This window comes from Sturnira hondurensis, unplaced genomic scaffold, assembly GCF_014824575.4.
Source record: "Sturnira hondurensis isolate 20B ecotype Veracruz unplaced genomic scaffold, ASM1482457v3 Scaffold0019835, whole genome shotgun sequence".
Classification (NCBI taxonomy): domain Eukaryota; kingdom Metazoa; phylum Chordata; class Mammalia; order Chiroptera; family Phyllostomidae; genus Sturnira; species Sturnira hondurensis.
Window position 1 is genome coordinate 4585739 of NW_028092466.1, and position 19907 is coordinate 4605645.

General features: G+C 55.3%; 1 protein-coding gene across 5 annotated transcripts; it reads right to left on the reverse strand.

The window, feature by feature from the left end:
• Positions 1-3084: 3084 nt before the first annotated feature.
• GUCY2D (guanylate cyclase 2D, retinal) lies at positions 3085-19707 on the reverse strand. 5 transcript variants are annotated; one of them, XM_037028143.1, is made up of 20 exons: positions 19533-19707; positions 18444-19188; positions 18039-18340; positions 15545-15896; positions 15108-15192; positions 14726-14828; positions 14224-14328; positions 12595-12675; positions 10864-11070; positions 10590-10746; positions 9959-10108; positions 9164-9312; positions 8473-8636; positions 8179-8371; positions 7751-7925; positions 7350-7448; positions 7130-7224; positions 6938-7023; positions 6656-6765; positions 3085-6098 (listed from the first exon to the last, which is right to left on the reverse strand). In XM_037028143.1, the coding sequence occupies exons 2-19, from the start codon at positions 19177-19179 to the stop codon at positions 6672-6674; spliced, it is 3333 nt and encodes a 1110-aa protein (XP_036884038.1). In that variant the 5' UTR covers positions 19180-19188; positions 19533-19707; the 3' UTR covers positions 3085-6098; positions 6656-6671. The 5 variants fall into 5 exon arrangements, with proteins under 5 accessions (XP_036884038.1, XP_036884036.1, XP_036884035.1 ...); XM_037028141.1 differs by having other exon boundaries at positions 3085-6298; positions 18039-18343; positions 19533-19706; XM_037028140.1 differs by having other exon boundaries at positions 18039-18343; positions 18444-19206; positions 19533-19705.
• Positions 19708-19907: the final 200 nt, after the last annotated feature.

Sequence of the window (19907 nt, forward strand, 5' to 3'; positions counted from 1 at the left end):
TTTATGGAGACTGCAGGGGCTTACCTGAGGGTAGGAGATGGGCATTGCTGGCTGGGTGGAGCTGGGCTGCAGAACACAGGAAGGAGTCACGGTACGGGGGCCTGAGAGGAAGGCAATGGTAGTCCCCCGCCCAGTCCCCTGTGGCCTGTGAGAGTGAGGAAGAGGACAGTTCTTTGTGTCCTCTTGAAGGAGGGCAGAAGTGAGAGGATAAACTGAAACTTGGGCCTGCCTGGGTGTCCCCAGCAGCCATGGGATACCCAGGAGCTGTGGTACCCAGAGAAGGGCATGGGGTGCCTACCGCTGCTGGGATAAAGAAAGATAGAGCTGTTGCTTTCAGAGGGGTCTAGTGACAAAGAAGGCTGGAGGCAAGCTGAATCCCAAACCACGGGGGCCACATCCAGGATGGATCCAAATGTGAGGACCTGAAGCTTTTCCAGTTTTGAAGGCCCCTTTCAGAAAAAGGAAACAAAATTGGCTAGAGGGGCTTGTGCAAATGAGGGGCTGTGAAGTTTCAACTTTATTCACTCCACCTCTGCACATGCCCACATGGGCAGGGACACCCCCCGCCCCGCCAACATCAGCAAGCAGCTCAGTGTTGCCAGGGGAACTTCTGTATCTCTCACTTGAAGATCAGGGGTCAGGGTTCCCAAGATCAAATTATGCCCCATGTCCCTCCTGTCCTGATTATGCAGCCAGAGTTGAGGGAGGAGGAAAGAAACAGACATGCATTCCCCCCCGCCCCCAGGTTCCTGACAGGCATGTGTGGGAGCAGACATTTAGACCAGATAGAAGGTTGGAGTTTTCAACCAGACTAAAGTTTTGAAGGCACTGATTAGAGAAACGTAAAATGTGTTCATGTTAGCATCCCACTAAGTCAAAACTCTTTCATAATCTGATTACACAGATGTTGATTTGGAGTTTTTTTTTAAAGATTTTATTTATTTATCTTTAGAGGGGAAGGGAAGGAGAGAGGGAGAGAAATATCAATGTATGGTTGCCTCTCATGAGTCCCCTGCTGGGAACTGGCCTGCAACCCAGACATGTGCCCTGACTGGGAATCAAACCGCGATCGTGTGGTTCGCAGGCCCGCACTCAATCCACTGAGCTACACCAGCCAGGGCTGATTTGGAGTTTAAACTGCACTCTTGCAGAAGAGAATCAAGGAGGCATGAAACAGAACTGACCATAACTAAGTGTCCCCAGAGTGCCCCTGAGGAGCTCCTGAGGCTGAGTCTGGGTTTGCTCCTGACTCAAGGCTCGCTGGACATGCGGTCTCTGACCAGTCCTGTCACTGCAGGGAGCTTGTCTTCATGTGTGTGAAGTGGGCGTGTGGGGGTAGAGGTTGAGAGGGTGTGAGATGTGCTTTTCCAATGGCAAGATTGCTGTTCCCTGAAAGCATTTACCTGTCCTGCCTGGGTCCCCATCTCTGGGGACCCCTTCTCTGGGTCCAGGGCTAAAGACAGGCTCAGGGATGGATGGTGAGGTGGAATGTCCCTGGTAGAGGTGACAAGTAGCTTTAGTTTGGGTGGGTGAGTCTCTAGATGTGACAAACAAGTCCCACCCTGCAAGAACCTAGGTTTCCGAGACATAGCTGTCCTCCCCAATTTTTCTACTCCCTTCCCCACTCAGGAGCCATCTGCCCCACCCTAGTCTCCCTGTGAAAGTCTAGTCACTTACCTCCAAAGTGTTGGCAGCCAGCACTTGTGCTGGGCCTAAAGATCACTCACACCCTCATTTGCATCATCTCCTTTAAGGCAGGACCTGAAATATTCCTCTACTTTCTAAATGCCAAGTCAACACAAAAATCCAGGCAGGACCCTAGGCCCTAAGCTTTCCCTGAGTTCGGTTCCCGTAAATGGACTTTCCAGGAACAGACACACCACAGGGAGGGCGCGGGCTGACTCAGTGGAGGCTATTCTCTGGGCCCTTCACCCCAAACACTCCTCCACCCTCCCAACCCAGCCTTTTCCTCTTTTCTTTCCTGTTAAACCAGCCTAACCCCCACGACATTCCATAATCTTTTTGAGGAGTGTCTGTCAGGACAATTGTGACTACAAGGAACAAAAATACTGGGTTTCCATCTAGCCTAAGTAAAGAAAACAACTTGCTAGCCCATGGTGGTTGAACAGCCGGACCTGGCTTTGGGCCCAGAGAGGTGCTGAGGCCTCGGCAAAGGCAGCAGACCATCTCTGCCCGCCTGTCAGCTCTGCTCCTTGCCTTTGGGGTAGCACGACCCCTTGGCATCACATCCTCTCAGCAACCCTAGAGAAAAGAGACACCTTTTACACTTGGCTTCCTGCTGCTTCTCAACCCTGAGCCTCTTTTTCATGGTCCAGGTCGCCTGCCTGTCCTTAAAGCAATCCCTGCAGCCAACGGGATGGAAAGATTGCAAAGGTCTGGGCCCAGTTCCATCCGGTTCCACAGGGACTGAGGGTGAGGCAGGGGTGGTTGCTCACCATGGAGCAGGTCAGATGCTGGGAAGGCAGGACAGCCACCATCCACAATGGGTCATCATGCCAGAAACACTGGGCCTGAGGCAGGGGCAGTTGGGCTCAAGGAAAATGGACAACTAATGGGCTGGTCACATACCAGTGTCTTTGAAATGGTCTGTCCCGCTCTAATGCCCCAGTGGCAGGCTCTGGAGGGGTCAGAGGGGGAATATGGGTACAGAGACTAGTGTACCTCAACTTCTTCATTTGGGGGCTCTGCTCCTTCACTCTTGACCCCTGGCTTTTATGGCTTATGGGTTATGCGTCATGGGTCATGGCCATAAACAAGCTCTGCCCTTCTCTTCCTTCTTCTCCTGGCCATGACCAAGGGAGGAGGCCACACCACCTGTTTCCAGAGCCCCAGAGACCTAAATGAAGCCTAAATGGCTGAGGCTTCCCTACTTGGTCCCCTTGGAACAGAACCCCTGATCAGAGGAGTTCCTGAGGGGTTGTTGGCCCCAGCTCACCCCCTCCGTGCTGAGATAATATCTAGGGTTCCCCCTTATCTAAAGCTCTCTGTAACAAAACCAGGTTTGAACATTCCAGGAATGGGGGATTCAGACAACCCATGCCAAAAGGACCACACAACATAAAATGGAAGAAAACACACCTTTATTTCAGTCCTCACCCCACCACCCAGGGCCAACACCACGGCCCTCGGTCTGGTGCCCACAGTGCACAGAAGATCCCGGGGAACAAAGTCCCACAGTGCAGCCTCAGGATCCCCCAAAGTGGGATGCCTGGGGTCCCCTGCAGGTGGGGATGGGGAACAGGGCCCAGACCCCAAGGAACAGCACAGAGAAAAGGTGCCAGGTGAGCCCCAGAACAGGATGTGGAGTCCTCGCTATGGGATTGAAGCAGCAGCTGTGGGAGGTCCCTGCTTTGACCATCACTGGTCCTGGTTACAGAGACATCGAGAAGGTGAGGACAGTCCCAAGTGTGGGCTCCTGGCACAGGCCAGCTGGCGGAGGTAGTGTAAACACATCTGAAGGTGGGGCATGTAATGCCCCAGCCAGGTGTTCTCTGGGCTGAGAGTTGCCCAGGCTCCAGGAGTAACAGGAGGGGGAGGGTGGAGCGGTCTGGAATCAGAGGGCAGCAGAGCTCTAGGGTACTGACTGGAGCTGAGCCCCAGGAACAATGGTTCCACAGAAATGGGGCAACTGCAGAGAAAGGCAGGGAGAAGCTGCCAGGCAGAGAGAGGACACTGGGGACAGAGGAAGGAGACTAGAGGTAGATGGACATGGAGACTGAGAGAGGGAGGGTCAGGGACAGAGAAAGGAGGAACTTGAGGGGCAGAGAGGAAACTGAGGCTTAATTTTCCCCTTTTCTTATTTCATTAGCTCTGTGAGCTCTGGGGTGGGTGGTCCCCAAGTTGTCCTGTCTGGGGAGGACAGGACTCTCCTCTACCAGGCTCCTCCCCAGTCACATTTGCTCACTGGAGACGGGAGGCCTGGCAACGAGGCTGGGTTGAGGGTGGGAAGGGACCCGCTCAGCCCTCCTGCCCCATTTCTATCCCCAAACTAGGTTTGGACCCCAGCTCACCCTCCCCTCCTCTGGGGAATGCCCTGCCCCAGCCAATCTACACAGATACCCCTGTGTCCAACCCCAGGTCAACTCTTCCCTGAGGCTCCCCTGAATCACAGGTCAGTCATTAACTAGCCCAGTCCCCTCACAGGCAGGAGGGAGGGGAGGATGAGGTAGGTGGGGAGGGAAGAGGCAGGGGAGTGAGAGCTACATCCACACCGACCAGTTCAGCACCAGCAAGGCAGAGTCTGTCCTCAATTTCAGACCTAAGTGCAGAGAAAATCTGAAGAGAGATGTTTAAAAATATACATAATTTTTTAAATGTTTTATGTGCATATTAGGATTTTTATAACGTCTTTAATTCATCATCACCATATTCTGTTTAAAATACTTTAAAAAAATGAACTAAGTTACTCACTATAACAGCACCACCTTAAGTAACCAGAACCTACAAGTGCTGGATATTTAGATCTTTCTACCTTTAAAAAGGAGGAGAAGACTACTAAGCTTGTATATTTCAAGGATTTCATGAACCAGACAAAGGAACTCCCAGGAGCCTTTGCAGTCCTAACACCAGCTGCTCCCGGAGTCCTGAGCTCAAATGCCTGCAGGCGCAGGGCAGGTGCATGGGGATGTTCAGACAATCTTGGTGTCCTGGAGTCCACAGGGAGTGCTGGGGAACACGAGAACGGAAGAGTGAAGCCCCAGAGAGGGACAGTTGCTCTTCAGCTCCAGAAGAAAGTCAGTAGTTGCCCCTGAGCAGAGCTTTTATTTTCAGAGATGAGAGAAGTTTGGTATATATATTTTTAAAGTGGTATCTCTTGATTTTAAAATGTTAACTTAAACAAAATAAAAATCACCCATAGGCCACACAGAACAAGTCTCAGGGCTAGTTTCTAGTTTGGTTTTTATGAAATCTTAGAGATCCGGAAACACAGGGATCCTAGGCTCCATTAGTTCCATGATCCAAAAACTTTAACGTACATGTATAAATACTCAGGAACTTGTTGAAGTGCAGATTCTGAGTCACTAGGTCTGGGCCTGAGATTCTGCATTTCTAACAAGCTCCAAGGTGATCTTGCTGCTGCTGGTCCACCAACCATGCTTTGCATAGTGAGGATTTAGTCCATCCGCCTGCCCAGGAATTTCCCTTGACTGTTGTATCCTTGGTCAAGGTGTCTCCAGTTCTACTTGCACATCTCCAGGGACGGGAGGCTCACCACTTATAGTGGCAGTCTGGGTGCCTGCAGCTGTTGCTAACTTCTGTCATGGTCAGCAGCAATGGGGAAGGACACCCAGTCAAACATGCCAAGGCTCTGGAACATCACAATTGCAGAAAAGAAACCTCAGCTAGAGACTTATCAGGACAGGGTCAACACTTGTTGCAAGGACCGAAGCAGAGAGGATTTCCTGTTCCAACTGCTTGCTCAGCACCACCCAGTTAAACAGAGAAGATTACCAGGTAGTAATCCCTTGGGTGTTCTGGTTAGTAAAGGTTTGGTGTGGTTTGTTTTCTTTCCTCAAAGCCTTGAAGCAAGCTTTTCTCTGCACTTGGGCAAGTTACATGATTATGCCCACGGGTGAAGAAGCCACTTTCTGACTGGTGGGGGATGGAGAAGGGACTGATGCTTGAGGCTAAGCAGAAGCCCTCACATCCCCAGGCCATGTGACACCCCTACTCTGGTGGAACAGGAGGTCTCTATCTTTTCTAGTGTTGGGGCAGCCAATCCCAAATCCTCCTTCCTGGTTCCTTAAGAAGCCCTGGAAAGTGAAGAAACCCCTACCCCAACATCCTTAGGGTCTCAGGGTCACATTCCCAGTACCCCCTATCCCAAGCCAACTCCTGTGAAACTCAGCTGCCATGGGGTGTGGAAACCACCTAGACCTCTCCTCATTTCACCACGGAGGGGAACCCAAGCCCAGAGGTTGCATGGGTCTTTCCCAAGGTCACACAGCGGGTTTGCAACCAGCTCTTTTGAAGGCCCAGAATCCTTTGATGAAGAGCTGCACAGAAGCCACAGGTAGCAGCCAAATTTTGGTCACCCATAGCAGCAACTTGCAGAAAGAGGACCTTCTGGAATAATCCTGAGGGGAAGAGGAGTGTCTCAGAAGAAATCGTGGAAAGGATTCATGAGGGCTCACCTAGGAAGGGGAGGGTCGTGAATCATCGTTCCTTGAAGGAGGGTGGAGGTCAGAAGGGCTTCTGCTCCAACAGAACTCCAGGGGTGGCAGTCGTCTTATCCTGTGCTGCCCCCTAGAGTTCTGTCTCTAGTGCAGTGCACAGCCTGTGGGGATGGGGGTGGGGGACTGGCTAATGTAGTCGGGGGTCAGAGGAGAAGTCACAGAAGGTCATGGTTAAAGGGGTTCCCAAGTCTGAATTCCTGGACCACTGCAAACCTACCCAATCAGAATCTGTGTGACTGGTGTTTCCCTCCCAGGGGAAATCTATGGGCTTAGGAACCAGCCTGGGCTCCCTAGGTCAGAGAGAAACAAGACAACGGGCCTGGGTGGGAAGTCGTGCAAGCGGGGCTAGTCCTTAGGCTGGGAAAAGGCGCCTGTCCCCCAGGAAGCATCTCCTGGAGGTGCAGCTCCTGGAGTCTGGGGGAGTCTGGCAGCTGGGTGTGGGAGCCAAGAGGCAGCACCTGTCCCAGCCAGGCCTCACTTTCCCAGGAACTGGCCCGGCCTCGCCTTCTCCAGCTTCCTGCGCCGCTCCGGAGGTATCTCCTGCAGGTTGATACCGTGGTTGCTGGCCCTGCGGGGAGAGTGCGGCGACCTCAGGGATCGGGAATGGGGGTTTGGGAAGTCAGGGCCCAGGTCATGAGGCTTGAGGCGGAGTCAAGCACAGGGCCACAGGCCGGGAGAAAGGCTCTCACAGCCTGCGCCTATCCCTTGAATCGCCCGGCCTGTGGATGCGCGCTCCTCACCCCGGCTGCAGGTCCGGCGGTTTGGGGATGGGCTTGGTGAAACCGCGTCTGCCCACCAGCCAATACGTGTCCTCGGCGCCCTTGCCCTGGGGAGACACGGGGTAGGGGAGGATTTAGGCGGGCTGGGGTGAGAGCGGGTGGATCTAGAGGTCTAAGTGGAACGGGAAGATCCGGAGTCGGGCCCGGCCTCACCTTCAGCTCGGTGCGGCCTCGCGTCTCAATCTGGAAGCCCTCGTCTAGAGCGCGGAGGATCCGCACGGTGCTCGCGTTGACGTGGATACGGTAAGCTGGGGCAACAGGGGACAGGGTGACCTCGGAACTCACCTCCCGTCTCCCGCTCCCGGCCGGTTCCCTCTGGGCCCCGCGACTTCGCCCCAGCTCCCCGAGACCCTCCCAACGCCGTCGCACTCACGCAGGCCGGTGGACTCCATGCGCGAGGCGGTATTGACGGTGTCCCCAAACAGGCAGTACCTCGGCATGGTGAGGCCCACCACGCCGGCCACGCACGGGCCTGCGGAGACGCGGGGTTGGTGGCAAGGAGGTGCCTGGGCCGAAGCTGGCGGCTGGGTGGCACCTAGGACCTAAGGGGACTTTAGCACCCCATGATCTCCACCGGCTCCTCCAAAGAAAACACTCTCCACAAACTGCAACTACTCCCATTACAACAGAGCTCCTGGCATGCAAAGGTGGCTAAAAGACAAGCCCCTCTGCACCCCCGCACCCCGCCCAAGGAGTGCTCCTCCTGTCCGGGAAATTCGGAGCCGGGCTCTAGAGAGGGAGCCAGCTCCAGAGCCTGGGAGGTAGGAGAGTTACCCGAGTGCAGGCCGATGCGGATGCGCAAGGACACCTCAGGCATGTGGCGCATGCGGAAGGAGCCCACAGCGCTGAGGATGTCCAGTGCCATGTTGCTGATCTCCGCTGCGTGCCGCTGCCCATTCCGCTGGGGCAGCCCGGAGGCCACCATATAGGCGTCCCCAATTGTCTCCACCTGAGGGAAGATGTACGAATTCAGTACCGAGCACCCCGCTCCCCCAAAGTGATTGTCCCTTGTCAGGAGGCTTAAACTGGATTTAGTGCAGAGATGCTTCAAGTTGGCGGACTGAGCTGGGGACTGGCAGAAGATATGAGGGACGGAAGGGCTGGGAAAGAGGACTGGGCTAGTGGCACGCGGGCCGCGCGGGGAGGGCTGGGTTCTTTCTTTGGGGGAACCTTAGGGAGGGCTTGTCCCGTGTACACTCCACCTTGTAGACATCGTGGGAGCCGATGATGGCATCGAAGAGTGTGTATAAGTCATTGAGCAGATCCACCACTTCGATGGGTTCACTCATGGCAGAGATGGTGGTGAAGCCCACAATGTCGCTAAAGTACAGTGTCACCTCTTCAAAATACTCAGGCTCCACAGGGGTCCCCATCTTCAAAGCTTCAGCCACAGACCTAGGGATGGCAGGTGGTGAGGTTACCTGGAGGCCAACCCAGTCTGGCTTGGTTCTGGCTGCCCTCCCCAACCCGCCTTTCCTTTCCCCACTGGCACCCACGGAGGCAGCATCTGTGTGAGTAGCCGGTCTGTCTTCTGCTTTTCCAGCTCCAGCTCCTCTGTGCGCTCCCGTATCAGGTCCTCCAAGTTACTGGAGTACTGCTCCAGCATCCGCAGCATGGAGTCGATGATGTTGGTCTTCCGGCCCTTGTTAATGCTCTTGAACTAGAAGGAGGAGGAAGCCGCTGAGGTTGCTGAGGACCTGGCTGCCAAGGCCCTCTCCAGGGGCTGTATTGTGCCTGACTCTCCCCTCCCCGCACCCATTCATTCATCTTCAACTCATTATGCCCCTTCCCACACACCCCAGGGTGCTAATCACTGTGTTGTTACACATTATTGGGAGGCATAGAGGAAATGCGGTCCCATGAGGTCAGCTGTTCTCAGCTGGTAATTGACATAGCAGTGCAACCAATCCAGCCTTTGTATTCCCAGGCTAAGGGTCTTTCTGCTGCACTAGGTCAAGCACATACTTGGTTCTCAATAAATGTGGAGTTGAATTAAATATTCCTCCCACCCACAGCTCCACTTCTGGCTTTAAAGGCTTCCACAGCCCTGTTGTAACTCTGCCCCTACCAAAACCGCAGTCCTCAGGCTGCCCCTTAAGAAAACGCCTTCTGAGTCTGCCTTCCTGCAGCCTCTACAGGTTGCTGAGAAGTGGCCAGCCCAACCCTTGCCCAATCCCAGCCCCTAACCAGTTCGAAGGTGCGGTCCATGGAGGGCCGAAGGTCCGGCTGCTCTGCCCAGCACTGTTTCATCAGCTGGATGCACTCCATGGGTGCCTGGTCCACGGAAACCAAGGGCCGACACAGCGGAGGGGGGCTCTGCACCCTCTGCACCACTTCTGGAGGTATGAAGGGACCATGAGAGGGGATGTGCCAGAACACATGCTACCTCTGACTCTGGCCTCAGTGTGAAGCTCAAGATGAAGGGGACTAGGAGTGGGCCCCTTAAATCAGAGCTTTGGTAAGTGGGTAAGTGTGGAAGGGGGTTGCTGGGAGAAACAAGGGGATCCTGAACCCCGAGAGGCAAGGGGAAGGTGGAGGTAACAGGCAAAGACTACTATTTATTACACATAAGTGAGGGTTAGCATGAATGATCAAGTAGTTTGCTGAGTCCTATAGGTGATAGGGAATATGATTCAAACCATATCCAACTGCTCTCTTCCCATACCCCGCCCCCCCCCTGCTGCCTCCACGGGGGCCCTAAGAACCAGAGAAGAGCCTGTTCCATCCGTTGGGGAAGAAGTTTGGAGCCCAGGATCAGGACAGAGGAAACCACTGAGGTCTGGGTACCTAAGAACTGCCCCCTCCTGTCTCGCTGCTTTACTCTCCACTGTCCTGATCCTTCGGACCCCCGCTTGAAGGAAGGTCCACATAATTAAGTCTCTGTCCCGGGCTTTCCGGAAAAGAGAGACGCTGGGTCTGGCCAGACCATGCCTAATAGCGGGACGCCTAAGAGCCCAAACGCCACGCGAGGGGCGGCGGTACCCTCCGGCGTCAGCTCCAGCATGGCGTAGGGGGCGCTGCGGCACACGACCTCCTGCATGATGATGCCCAGGCTGAAGACGTCGCCGGCCAACGTCCCCCGGCGCTCCAGGGCTGGGTCTCGAAGCAGCTCCGGGGCTGTCCACAGCTGGTCTAGGGTCCGGGAAGAGGGCGTGGGCAGGCGGAGGGCCGCGGGGGCACTGGGGACAGACACCCCAACACCACGGGCCGAAAGCCCAGGCTCACGCCCACTCACCAACCCCCAGCCGGAGTCTGGCCCTGCGGGGGCCCCCGAAAGCCGGTCCCAGGCAAAGCCCCGCCCCCACAAGCGGGTCCCGCCCGTGAGGCGACGCCCCTGGGACACAAGCCCCGCCTGAGGCAAAGCCCCTCCGAGAACAGACCCCGCCCCCGGGACAGAAGCTCCGCTTCTGAGAAAAGAGGCCGCCCCTTTACTGCCCCCGCCTCCCGGGTTTCTCCGTCCACCCTCCTCATCTCGGAGGTCGAAAGGCCTTCTCCGCAGCAGGAGTCACTTCCAGTGGACGTGGGAGGGAGGGGACGAGGGGGCAAGGAAGGGCGCTCAAAGTAACAGGGACCCGAGGGGCGCTCCTCCGCGCGGGAAGTGCCGGGGCCCCACCCTCAGCGCTGGGAGGCTCGAGTAACACCCTCTGGGCTTCCAGCAGTCTCCCGTGGCCGTGGTCGGTGACTTTAAGCACGAATCTCCCATCCACCACACAGTTCCGGGACTTAAGCCGCCCGTGGGCCACGCCTCGGTGGTGCAGATACCTCATCCCCTGGGCGGGCGGAGTGGGGATGAGGTGGGGACAATGAATTTCTATTATTCATTCGGCGAGCGGCTCCCCCCACCGCGGCCTCCCCCCTGCACCCCTCCTCCTCCTCCACGCGCACACCTTGATGAGGTCCAGCAGGAGGGAGGACTTGAACATCCAGTCCAGCTTTATGTCTCTCTGGGCGAGAAGGTCGTGGAGGGAGCCCCGGGCGCAGTGCTCTGAGACCACAGCCAGCGTGCCCTCCCCGGGGCCCGCGGCGCCGTCCGCGCCTTCCGCCAGGAAGAGCCCCAGGTAGAGGGCCACGTTCTCGTGCCGGAGCTCCCGGAGCTGAGAGGGGAAAGTTAACGCGTGTTCTGCCCTGGGCGCAAGGTGGAGGTGGGGGGAGACTGTTATTCAGTTCTGGTTTTGAGTATTTAAACTTGGAGGGTGGGCTGAGAACGGTGAATGGAAGGTCTGTAGGGCGCGTCGGAGGGCCTTCCTTATACAGACAATTTCCCTCTCTGGAAAAGACAGCATCTTCAAAGGCTGCTCTTCAGAAATCAAGTAAGGTTTAGTTTAATGTCAAGGATGAAACGATACCCTTGCCTGGGTCATCAGGATCTAGGCAGGTTCTGATTTAACAAGCATCAGACTTTGAACCGTCCGTGTCTTAATTAAACACCTCACGAAGGAGGAGCCCCTGGAACCACCACCCTCCTCGGATGTGACTGCCTTTCCGGGGAGAAGCTGCACTGCTTTCCAAAAAAAAACACCAGAAATCGCTTGCACTGGGGAGAGGACCCAAGGCTGCTTTGCTTGGCCACATCATTATGTCGCCTGTGTCTGGGACTCCCACACTCCCCAAGTAAGTAGGGACTGAGCAGGCAAGCTGTGGTCCCAGGGAGCCATCCACGAGGCCACACCCACTCCACAGGACAGAGGTCCTCCACGACTGGGCTAGCAGTTGACTGGTGCTTTTTCTAGCTTTCCTTTGGTCTAATAAAGGGCTTCTTTTCATCTCAAATGCCTGCTATTAAATGGTGATTTAGTCCGCTGACCGTGAAGTAGTCCTCTTGAGTCATTCTGCAGCTATAACCAAGAGCTTCTGGGAAGGCAACAGAGAAGGGAGCCAGGCCAAGCTGGCATGGTGTTAGGGGTAAGGGGGGAATTAAAGTTTTAGGGACTAGCCCTGGCCAGTGTGGCTCAGTTGTTTGGGCTTTGCACTGGAAAGATAAAGGTAACTGGTTTGATTTCTGGTCCCTGCATGGGCTTGGGTTGTAGGTTCTGACCCCCAGGCCCCCAGCTGGTGCATGTATGAGAGGCAACTGACCTTTCTCCTTTGCTTCCCCTCTCTCTAAAAATAAATAAACATAATCTTTTTAAAAAATAGACTTGAAAGGACCAGAATAAGCCAGTTTACAGCCTCCTTGCCAACTCAGTATGCATTAATTAGGCCGATCTACGTGAATAACCTGACAGAACTGAAAACCCATTTAAAAATTTTCTATTATTCATTCAACAAACATTCATTGGGTCTCTCGAATGTTCCAGACACTTTGCTGGGTGCTGAAAATACAATGAAGGGGGCAGGAGGAAGCCCTCACTCAGCTTACAGTCTAGTGAGGGAGGCAGATGAGAACTAATCATGCACACAGGTGAACATACAATTACAAATTATGACAAGCACATCAAAGGAATGAACTAGTGTTATGAAAGAGCATAATAGGAAATCTGCTTTGGAGAGGAGGGGACACTTCACCGAGTCTTCCTGATCTCTCCCACATTGGGGCTACCCCTGTACCCAGCTGCAAAGAAAAGGCAGGAGAGAGAAATGATGGCCTCCCCACCCCCTATCCTGGGCCTAACTCTCACCTTGGAGAAGGCTGTCTTCGTTGCTGGGCGGATGGCTATGTGCTGATCCCCTGGGAATTTCTTCAGCCAAACCCAATCTCCCTGGAGCAGAAATGGGGGTAGTGAACTCAGTTTCTTAAAACCCCATGATGCAAAGAGTCCTAGACCCCCCATTTCTATTGGCCTGCTGCCTCAGAACATCTGTGATGAAGAGTGTCAGGAGCCAGGGGTTTGATGTCTGCCAGTCCACTTCACAGCTAGTTGCCAGCCCTCCCCCATCCCACCCCCGCCAAGTAAGAGATGCAGAAGGCTTCAATGTCTGTCCTCACCAACCCAGATGTGCTCACCAACAGCCCTATTAAATGAGACATTGCCAACACAAATGTCATTGAAGTCATAGCCCTCATCACCATTTGTTGCCATGAGTGAGCACTGTCGTGGCAGTCAGGAGTCTGGGTAGATCAAGCTTTACTATAGACTAACTGTGAAGTATAGGCAGCTCCCCTCCAGGCCCTGGGCCTCATTGACCTCAGCTGATGGTGGAGCTGGTTCATGAGCATGTGACAGGTGCAGTCACATGGGGCCCTGGCTCAGGAGGGGCTATGGTCAATGATCTGCTGTTGTCATCTTGAATGAACAAGGGGCCCTCAATTTTATTTTTTCATAGACATTGTAGCTGCCCTTGCCTGTTGATAAGGGATTTGGAAGAGAAGAGAATTTGGGGAATTTGATACTACCTCCCCAAATAATTTGGAAATAAATATGGAGACATTTTTCATTGTCACAGAAATTGAGGGCTACGTTTAGTAAACAGGGCCAGAGACAGAAGGCACTAAACATTCTTCAAGGCACAGGGTAATCCCATACAGTGAAGAATAATCTGCCCCAGATGACAATAGTTCTCCTCTGAGAAATGGCCATGATGGCCTCTATGTGACGCACTAGGAGTCTCTGTACCCTCTCTGCCATGTGACACTCCGGGAGCTCTAAATCCCCACCCCCACCCCATTAGCTGAGCTCTCTCTTAGCCCTGCCTCAATTTGTTCTCATTACCCCCAGTCATTCCATCCCATCAGAATTGCTGACCCCATAGCTAATGTCCTCATGCCCTTTTGTGACTTTCTCTTTCCCTCTAAAGCTTGCAATTCCTGAGCCTGGTGAGAATTGGGTGGGGCCAAAATGTGGGTCTGGCTTGAGTCAGGGGTAGCCCTGTCTGGAAAAGCCCCATCCTGAACCACCCATCTCCTGGAAATGTCCTTTCTGTGACTGAAAAGCCACATCCCAGACGCCGCTCTGCCCCTACCCTTCCCTGGAGGCCTGTGCCCTTCAGTAACCAGGAAAGTGGGTTTACCACAAATTGGGCAGGGCCAGGGCCTCCCAACGAGGTGGCGGGTGGTCTCAGTGGCCACACGAGGCTGCATGCTGGTCTCAGCGTGCTCCCCACCGGTCAGGCCACCTGCCCCTGTGATTAGTCTTTGAGGACCCCTCACCTGAATAAGAGATATGGAAAAATCCTGGGGCAGGAAGGATTACCAGATGGTTCCCTTTGAGAATTTTATGACCTCTCCCTAGATCTTCTTCTGGGGTCCTATCACCATTTCCTGGAGCCTGTGGGACAGGACACTCAGCTGAGTTGGGGGGCAGGCTCACCTCATAGAGGCCAATGCTGAAGTTGTCCAGGGGCTGGCTGGGGACGCTGCAGATGTCTGATACGCTGTGGGCAGCCAGACTTGACCGGCTGCTGCCCTGCGCCACCTGGAGGGGAGGGGTCAATGCGAGGGGTCAAAATATACTCAGAGTTCTGGATATGATGAGTTCTTAGAGTTCTGGGGATTAAAGAGGGGAGAGGAAGAAATCTTAATGAGGGGAGGTGATAATGACCTTACTTCCTAGGCACACAGCACTTTACAATTTACAAGACAAACATTCATTTTCTTACTGGAGAGTCACACTGCTCCAGGAAAGCAATCAGCAAAGCGGTGTCAGCCTCAAAGCACACATAAGGGCACTATCTCCAGAGCTCAGGCCCGGGACTCTGCTAGCACAGAAACAAGACCTCCTTTCCAGCTGGGGAGGGGGTGAGGGCTGACCCTAGCAGGGGACAAGATACACAGGGGAGGACAGCTGGTTCCTGGCTCCCAGCTTCTCCCACCTTTTGAGTACTGCCCCCTTGTGAGTGGAGGAAGGTGATGTCATCCAGAGTCAAGATGATCTTGTTGGGGCCTGAGATCATTTGAATATGCAGTAGCCGGTGCCTGGTAGGAGAAGGAGATCATTTCCCCAACAGGGACCAAGGTGCACGAGAGGAGGCCAGCAAGGGGTAATGTTGGCTCAGGGGAGGGCAGCCACTCCCAAACTAGCCATGGCCTTGGGGCTCTGCCAGCCTTCTAGGGCCCCTTCCCTTCCCTGCTTCCAAAAAAAAAAAAAAAAAAAAAATCCTCCCTTCTCTCTCAAGTGAACCCAGCCTGCTGTACAGTTGCATTTCCAGCTTGTGGAGAGCCAAGCTCTTCTACTTTTCTCCTTTCTCTGCTCACCTCACATAATGGGCCAGGAAGGCCCCCGTCAGCCCCATCCCAACCACCAGGAGGAAGCCAATAAAGACGAGACCCGGATCCACTCCTGCAGGGTCAGTGAGAGGAGGGACACTGAGGACCATGGCGGAGGGGAGGCGCCCTTTCTGGGGAAGCGTGCAATCATGTCACATTCTGGAGGCTCCAGGAAAGGGGATTGGGAGTCAAGAAGGGGAACTAGAAAAAGGTCATGAGTGCTACTAAGGGAGAGCATCTGGGAATTCTAGAAAGTTTTCAAGAGGGCTTTAGGGGCTCAGCAAGGGAGGGGTCCCACACAAGTCTGGGGTCTGAGGAGGACCTGAAAGGGACTCAAGGAGTTACAGGAAGAGTTCACTCTCCTTCACCACTTTGTGGGAGGTGCCTGGCGCCTACTCTAGTAGAGGCTGGGTGTTTGCCCTCACCTCCATTGCAGATGATGTCTGGGTCGAACCAGCAAGAGGGGTCGGGCCCAGGCCCTTGGCCCCCTCTAGGGAAATGCACTGGGGTCCCAGCAGAGTGTAAGGAGCCCCGGGTGGGGTCCAGCATGTATGTGGTGAACAGCTGGTCCCCCGCCTCATCCGTGTCCAGCAGCACAAACGGGGAATCCTCGGCTCTTCCCAGGGTTCCACAGAAGCCTGGGACCTGGGCATCCTGGATGTGGCGGGCCACGGCTGCTCCGGACACCCATCTGCCACCTACCGCTGCCCAAGCTCGCACCACACCCCCAGCCAACAAGAAGACTGCATCATAGATGGTGCCGAAGAGTGGGGATACCTGGGGAAGGAGAGTTCAGGGTCATGGCCCATAAACAGACAGGGACTTACTGCTCTCCCCCGCATTTTTTCACTGGGCCCTTCAAACCCTTCAAGTCCTTGACTGTTCTCACTTCCTACTTAGCGTTTCCTCATGTCCCTCCTTATTGTCTCTCTCCAATTGGCTATCCCATCTCTTCTCCCCGCTGGCCTTCCTTCTTTTCAGGATTCTTAGACTCTTCTCACCATTGGTTAATTCTACCTCCATTACCCACAGACCCTCTTTTCCTTTTCATCTTGGTTGTCCTGGATACATTTGTTAATGTCATTTCCTTCCATTCACCTAAGAGCCTTCTTTCCCGGGTTTTGGTTAGCTTCTCTTTTCTATTTTTCCTTCTTTTCATTTCCCAAGGCCTCATCAAGCCTCTCTATTGTTCCCATGTCCCCATCTCTCACACTGCCAGGAAGTGTATAAAGCACTAGGGATATATCGGTATACAAGCCAGAGTCCCTGTCTCAAGGAATCGTTCATCTACTGGGCGGGACAGGAAGGGATGTTAAGGCAGGGCCATGAGTGGGGGTACAGGTAACTGAGGGAGCTGTGGTGACTGGGAGGAGGGCCCCCACCCAGGCTGGGAGAGAAGGAGAAGGCTTCCAGAAGAAGTGACCATCTCTCGGGACATGAGTCAGAATTATCTGGGGGACCGTGGAGGCAGGAGAGCAGGCACAGTGTACCCCGCGGCACAGAGGTGAGAGAGAGGCACACATTTGGGGAACCCAAAGTAACTGGTCTGCTTGAAGTTCAAGGAAGACGGAAGAGGGAGGAAGACACCAGACCCGGTAAGCTATGGGAAGGGACCTGCATTTATCCTGCAAAGGAGGCACTTGGGGCTTTGGACAGAGGTGAGACACAGTCACGTGTCTGAAGTTCAGTCTGATCATTGGGTGGAGAAGGACCTGGCGCAGGTGAACGCTGAGACAGAGGACGTTTGGGAGATTTTGTTTTGAGATTTGGAGACTTCGTGGCCTGAACCAGGGCAGTGACATTGAGAGTGGGGAGAGTGGATGGATTCAGGTGGCCTTTAAGAAGTAGGAAGTGACAGGACTTGATGTCTGGATGTTGGGGTGAAACCATCAGAGGGATCAAGGGTGACTTGAAAGGGTCTCGCTCGGGCAGCTAGGTGGAAGGCTGTGCTACAGGTGCGCACTGCGAGCTGAAGAGGTCTTCTCACCACTTTCTCCACTCTCTCCCCCTCCTCCATCCCGTCTCTGATCCTAACTCTTCCTCTCCTCTTCCTGACTATTCCCGTCACCTCTCCCCCTGGCTACTCCAAATACGAGTGGAGGAGACTCAGAGTGGGGAGCAGAATGGGTGGGGAATAGTTTACCCCTCCCCAGGACTTATAGCCCTGTCCCGTGCAACCCTTCGTGTGGGGCCCTTTTAGTAGTTAGTTTACTGCCCACTGACATCTAAATCCCCCTCTCTCTTGGTGGTTTCTAGCCCCCATTTTATGAATGGGGTGGGTCTAGATGGTCTGAATTGGGATTCCGGGTTCTCAGGGAAGCCTGGGAATTAGTTAGTTCCAGGGAATAAACTGTGGACCTAAATGATTACTGAAGCTCCTGGCTCTACCCAGGGACTTTTCTGCTTCTCACGAGATGTCGAGGCTTCCAGAACGTTCAAACCATCGTATGAACCCCCAGAGGGAACACCTCTGACGTGGGCATGGAAGTAGGATCCGCATCCTCCCTCCTTCCTGCTCTAAGAACACTGAGTGTTTATTATAGACCGTGTGTTGTAGTGGTGCTGGAAGTGGATTCACTTCGAAGTAGACTACCAAAGAAGTATAGGGTTTAGGGTATACTCTTGGAGCTGGTCTTGAGACGTCTCATTGCAGCCCCTCTGAAGCAATCTCAGTACACTAAGATGCCCCAAGCGAGCAAGACCAGAGAGCTTACATTACCCAGGAAACAGGTAGAGCTGCTTGCTAGTTATTCTCTCCCTATGGCCGACCTCCTCCCTCCCATGGACTGCAGCCTCTTTTCATTTCACGACTCTATCCACTTCTCTCCCCATTGCCTCCAGCCTCTTTCCCTTCTTTGGCTGTCTTCTGCTTTATTCCCCACTCTCCTTCCTTCTTCCGTCTTCCCTGGTCCCCGATACCTGCTGCAGATTAAGGTCAGGGGGCAGCTCCTGGTGCTCTTGGGCCTTGCGCAGGCTGTTCAGCACGCTGCCTCCAGGGGGACAGTGGCGTGTGAGAGTGAGCACAGCGTCGTGGGCTCTGCGAAGCTGTGAGTTGTTTGCCAGCACAGCCAAGGCCTCTGGGCCTGGAGACAAGGCGTAGTGGAGCGTGTCGAAGGGAAGGAAGACCAGGGAGCCATCGGCCAGGCCCAGCTCCTCTGCAGCCTCCAGCAGGCAGCGTTGTTCCTCACCGCCCAGCAGCACCGAGTGCATCACCATGATCACTGCTGTGGACACAGAGACTCCGCTCACTGATTCCGCCCCCCCCCCCGCCCGGCCCCGGGGCCAGCGGGACTGCCAACCTCCTCGCTCCTGCGGGGAGCCTACCTCTGACTCTGGGCCCGTCCTGGACCCTCCCTAGGGCTTCCCGGGCTCCAGATCGGTCGGAAGACTCCATGGCGGTCACCAGGGCAACAGGCAGACCCCGGGCCCTGAGTGCAGTGGCAAGTGAGCGGCCCGCCTCCACCCACAGATCCTGGGGGGCGGTCACCAGGGCCACGCGTGCCCAGCGGAACTCTCGAAGGAGGGCATAGAGGGCGTCCGCTGCTGGAGTCACCGCGGGGGCCGTCGTGCCCTCTGCCCGTGTCCCGGGGCAGCCCCAGGGCACCAGCGCGACCCCCGCCTCTTGGGCCAGGAGCTCCGCCGGCCGGCAGGCTGCAGGGTTCACGGGACCCACGAGACCCGAGACGCGGGCCAGCGCGGAGGACACAGCCCCCAGCGAGCCCGGAGTCCGGCACGGCTCCGGCAGCAGCACGACCTCGAAGCGGGGGCCGCGTTCCAGCGCTGAGTCGTGGCTCAGGCGGTTGACGGCCAGGTGGACAGCCAGGTCCGGGCGGGCACGGGCGAAGATGGGGTCGCAGGCCCAGGGGCCCAGCACCCCCACTCTGAATACCTCGGGGAGGGCTGAAGGCAGCAGCAGGAGGAGCAGCAGAAGCAGCAGCCGGAGCTGAGGCTGGGGCCGGGGTAGCACTCGGGGGAGCCTGGAAGGGGACGGAGGCCACCGCGCGGGGGTGCAGAGCGGGAGGTCCCCAAGGCCGCTCGTGAGGACAGTGCAAGTGGTCATTGCCGGCTTCTGCGAGCATAAACAGAGCTGGGAGAACGATGAGATGCCCTCTCCCTCGAGTCTCTTGGGGGTCTCTCCACAACCCCCAGCTTCTTAAAACCCAATTGACCTGTGGTGTATCTCCATTTTCCCTCCTCAGGCTTGAAAAACATGACGGGGGTCTAGGGCACGGTTTAGAAACCCGCCGCATTCCCCTCCCCTTTGGCTTCCTGTTCCCCGCTTGTCCATCTCTCTCCTCTCCTCAGAGCCTCAGAGCCGTCAAGGGGCCAGACGGGACAGGTCCACCCGCTCCTTAGAGGAGCTGGGTGAAGAGAAGAAACCCGAGTCCATGTGGAGGGGCCTTTGCCACTCACCTGAGAGTATGGGGCTCGGACTCCGGCCAAGGGCCGAGGTGAGGGGTCACACACCCTCCCACAAGTCTCCTTTGCTGGCCCAGGGCCGGGATGTGGGAACAGCTGGTGGGAGTCCTTAACCTATCTAAGCTGATTAGGGTCCCTTAATCAGGCAGGGAGGAGCTGGTGGAGGATGGGGCTCTGGGGTAGTGTCTGTCCTGGCTTCCCCGCTGCCAGTCGGGTTCTCTCATCACCCCCATATCTCCTAACACCTCCAGCATCAAAGCCACACTACCCTGCTCAGTCTGAAAAGTGACAACACTGTGCCCCTGGACACCTGTGGGTGCTCAGTCCTGGGGTGGGAGTTCTCTCAGTTTCGTTGGCTCCAATCTTTTT

Coding starts and splice junctions, on each gene's coding strand:
- GUCY2D (XM_037028141.1), bottom strand. CDS start 19,179: ATGACCACTTGCACTGTCCTCACGAGCGGCCTTGGGGACCTCCCGCTC. Junction 14,329..14,725: donor AAGGGGGCAGTACTCAAAAG/GTGGGAGAAGCT, acceptor CCTCCCCTCCAG/GTGGCGCAGGGCAGCAGCCG. Junction 7,926..8,178: donor GCTCCCACGATGTCTACAAG/GTGGAGTGTACA, acceptor ATCTTCCCTCAG/GTGGAGACAATTGGGGACGC.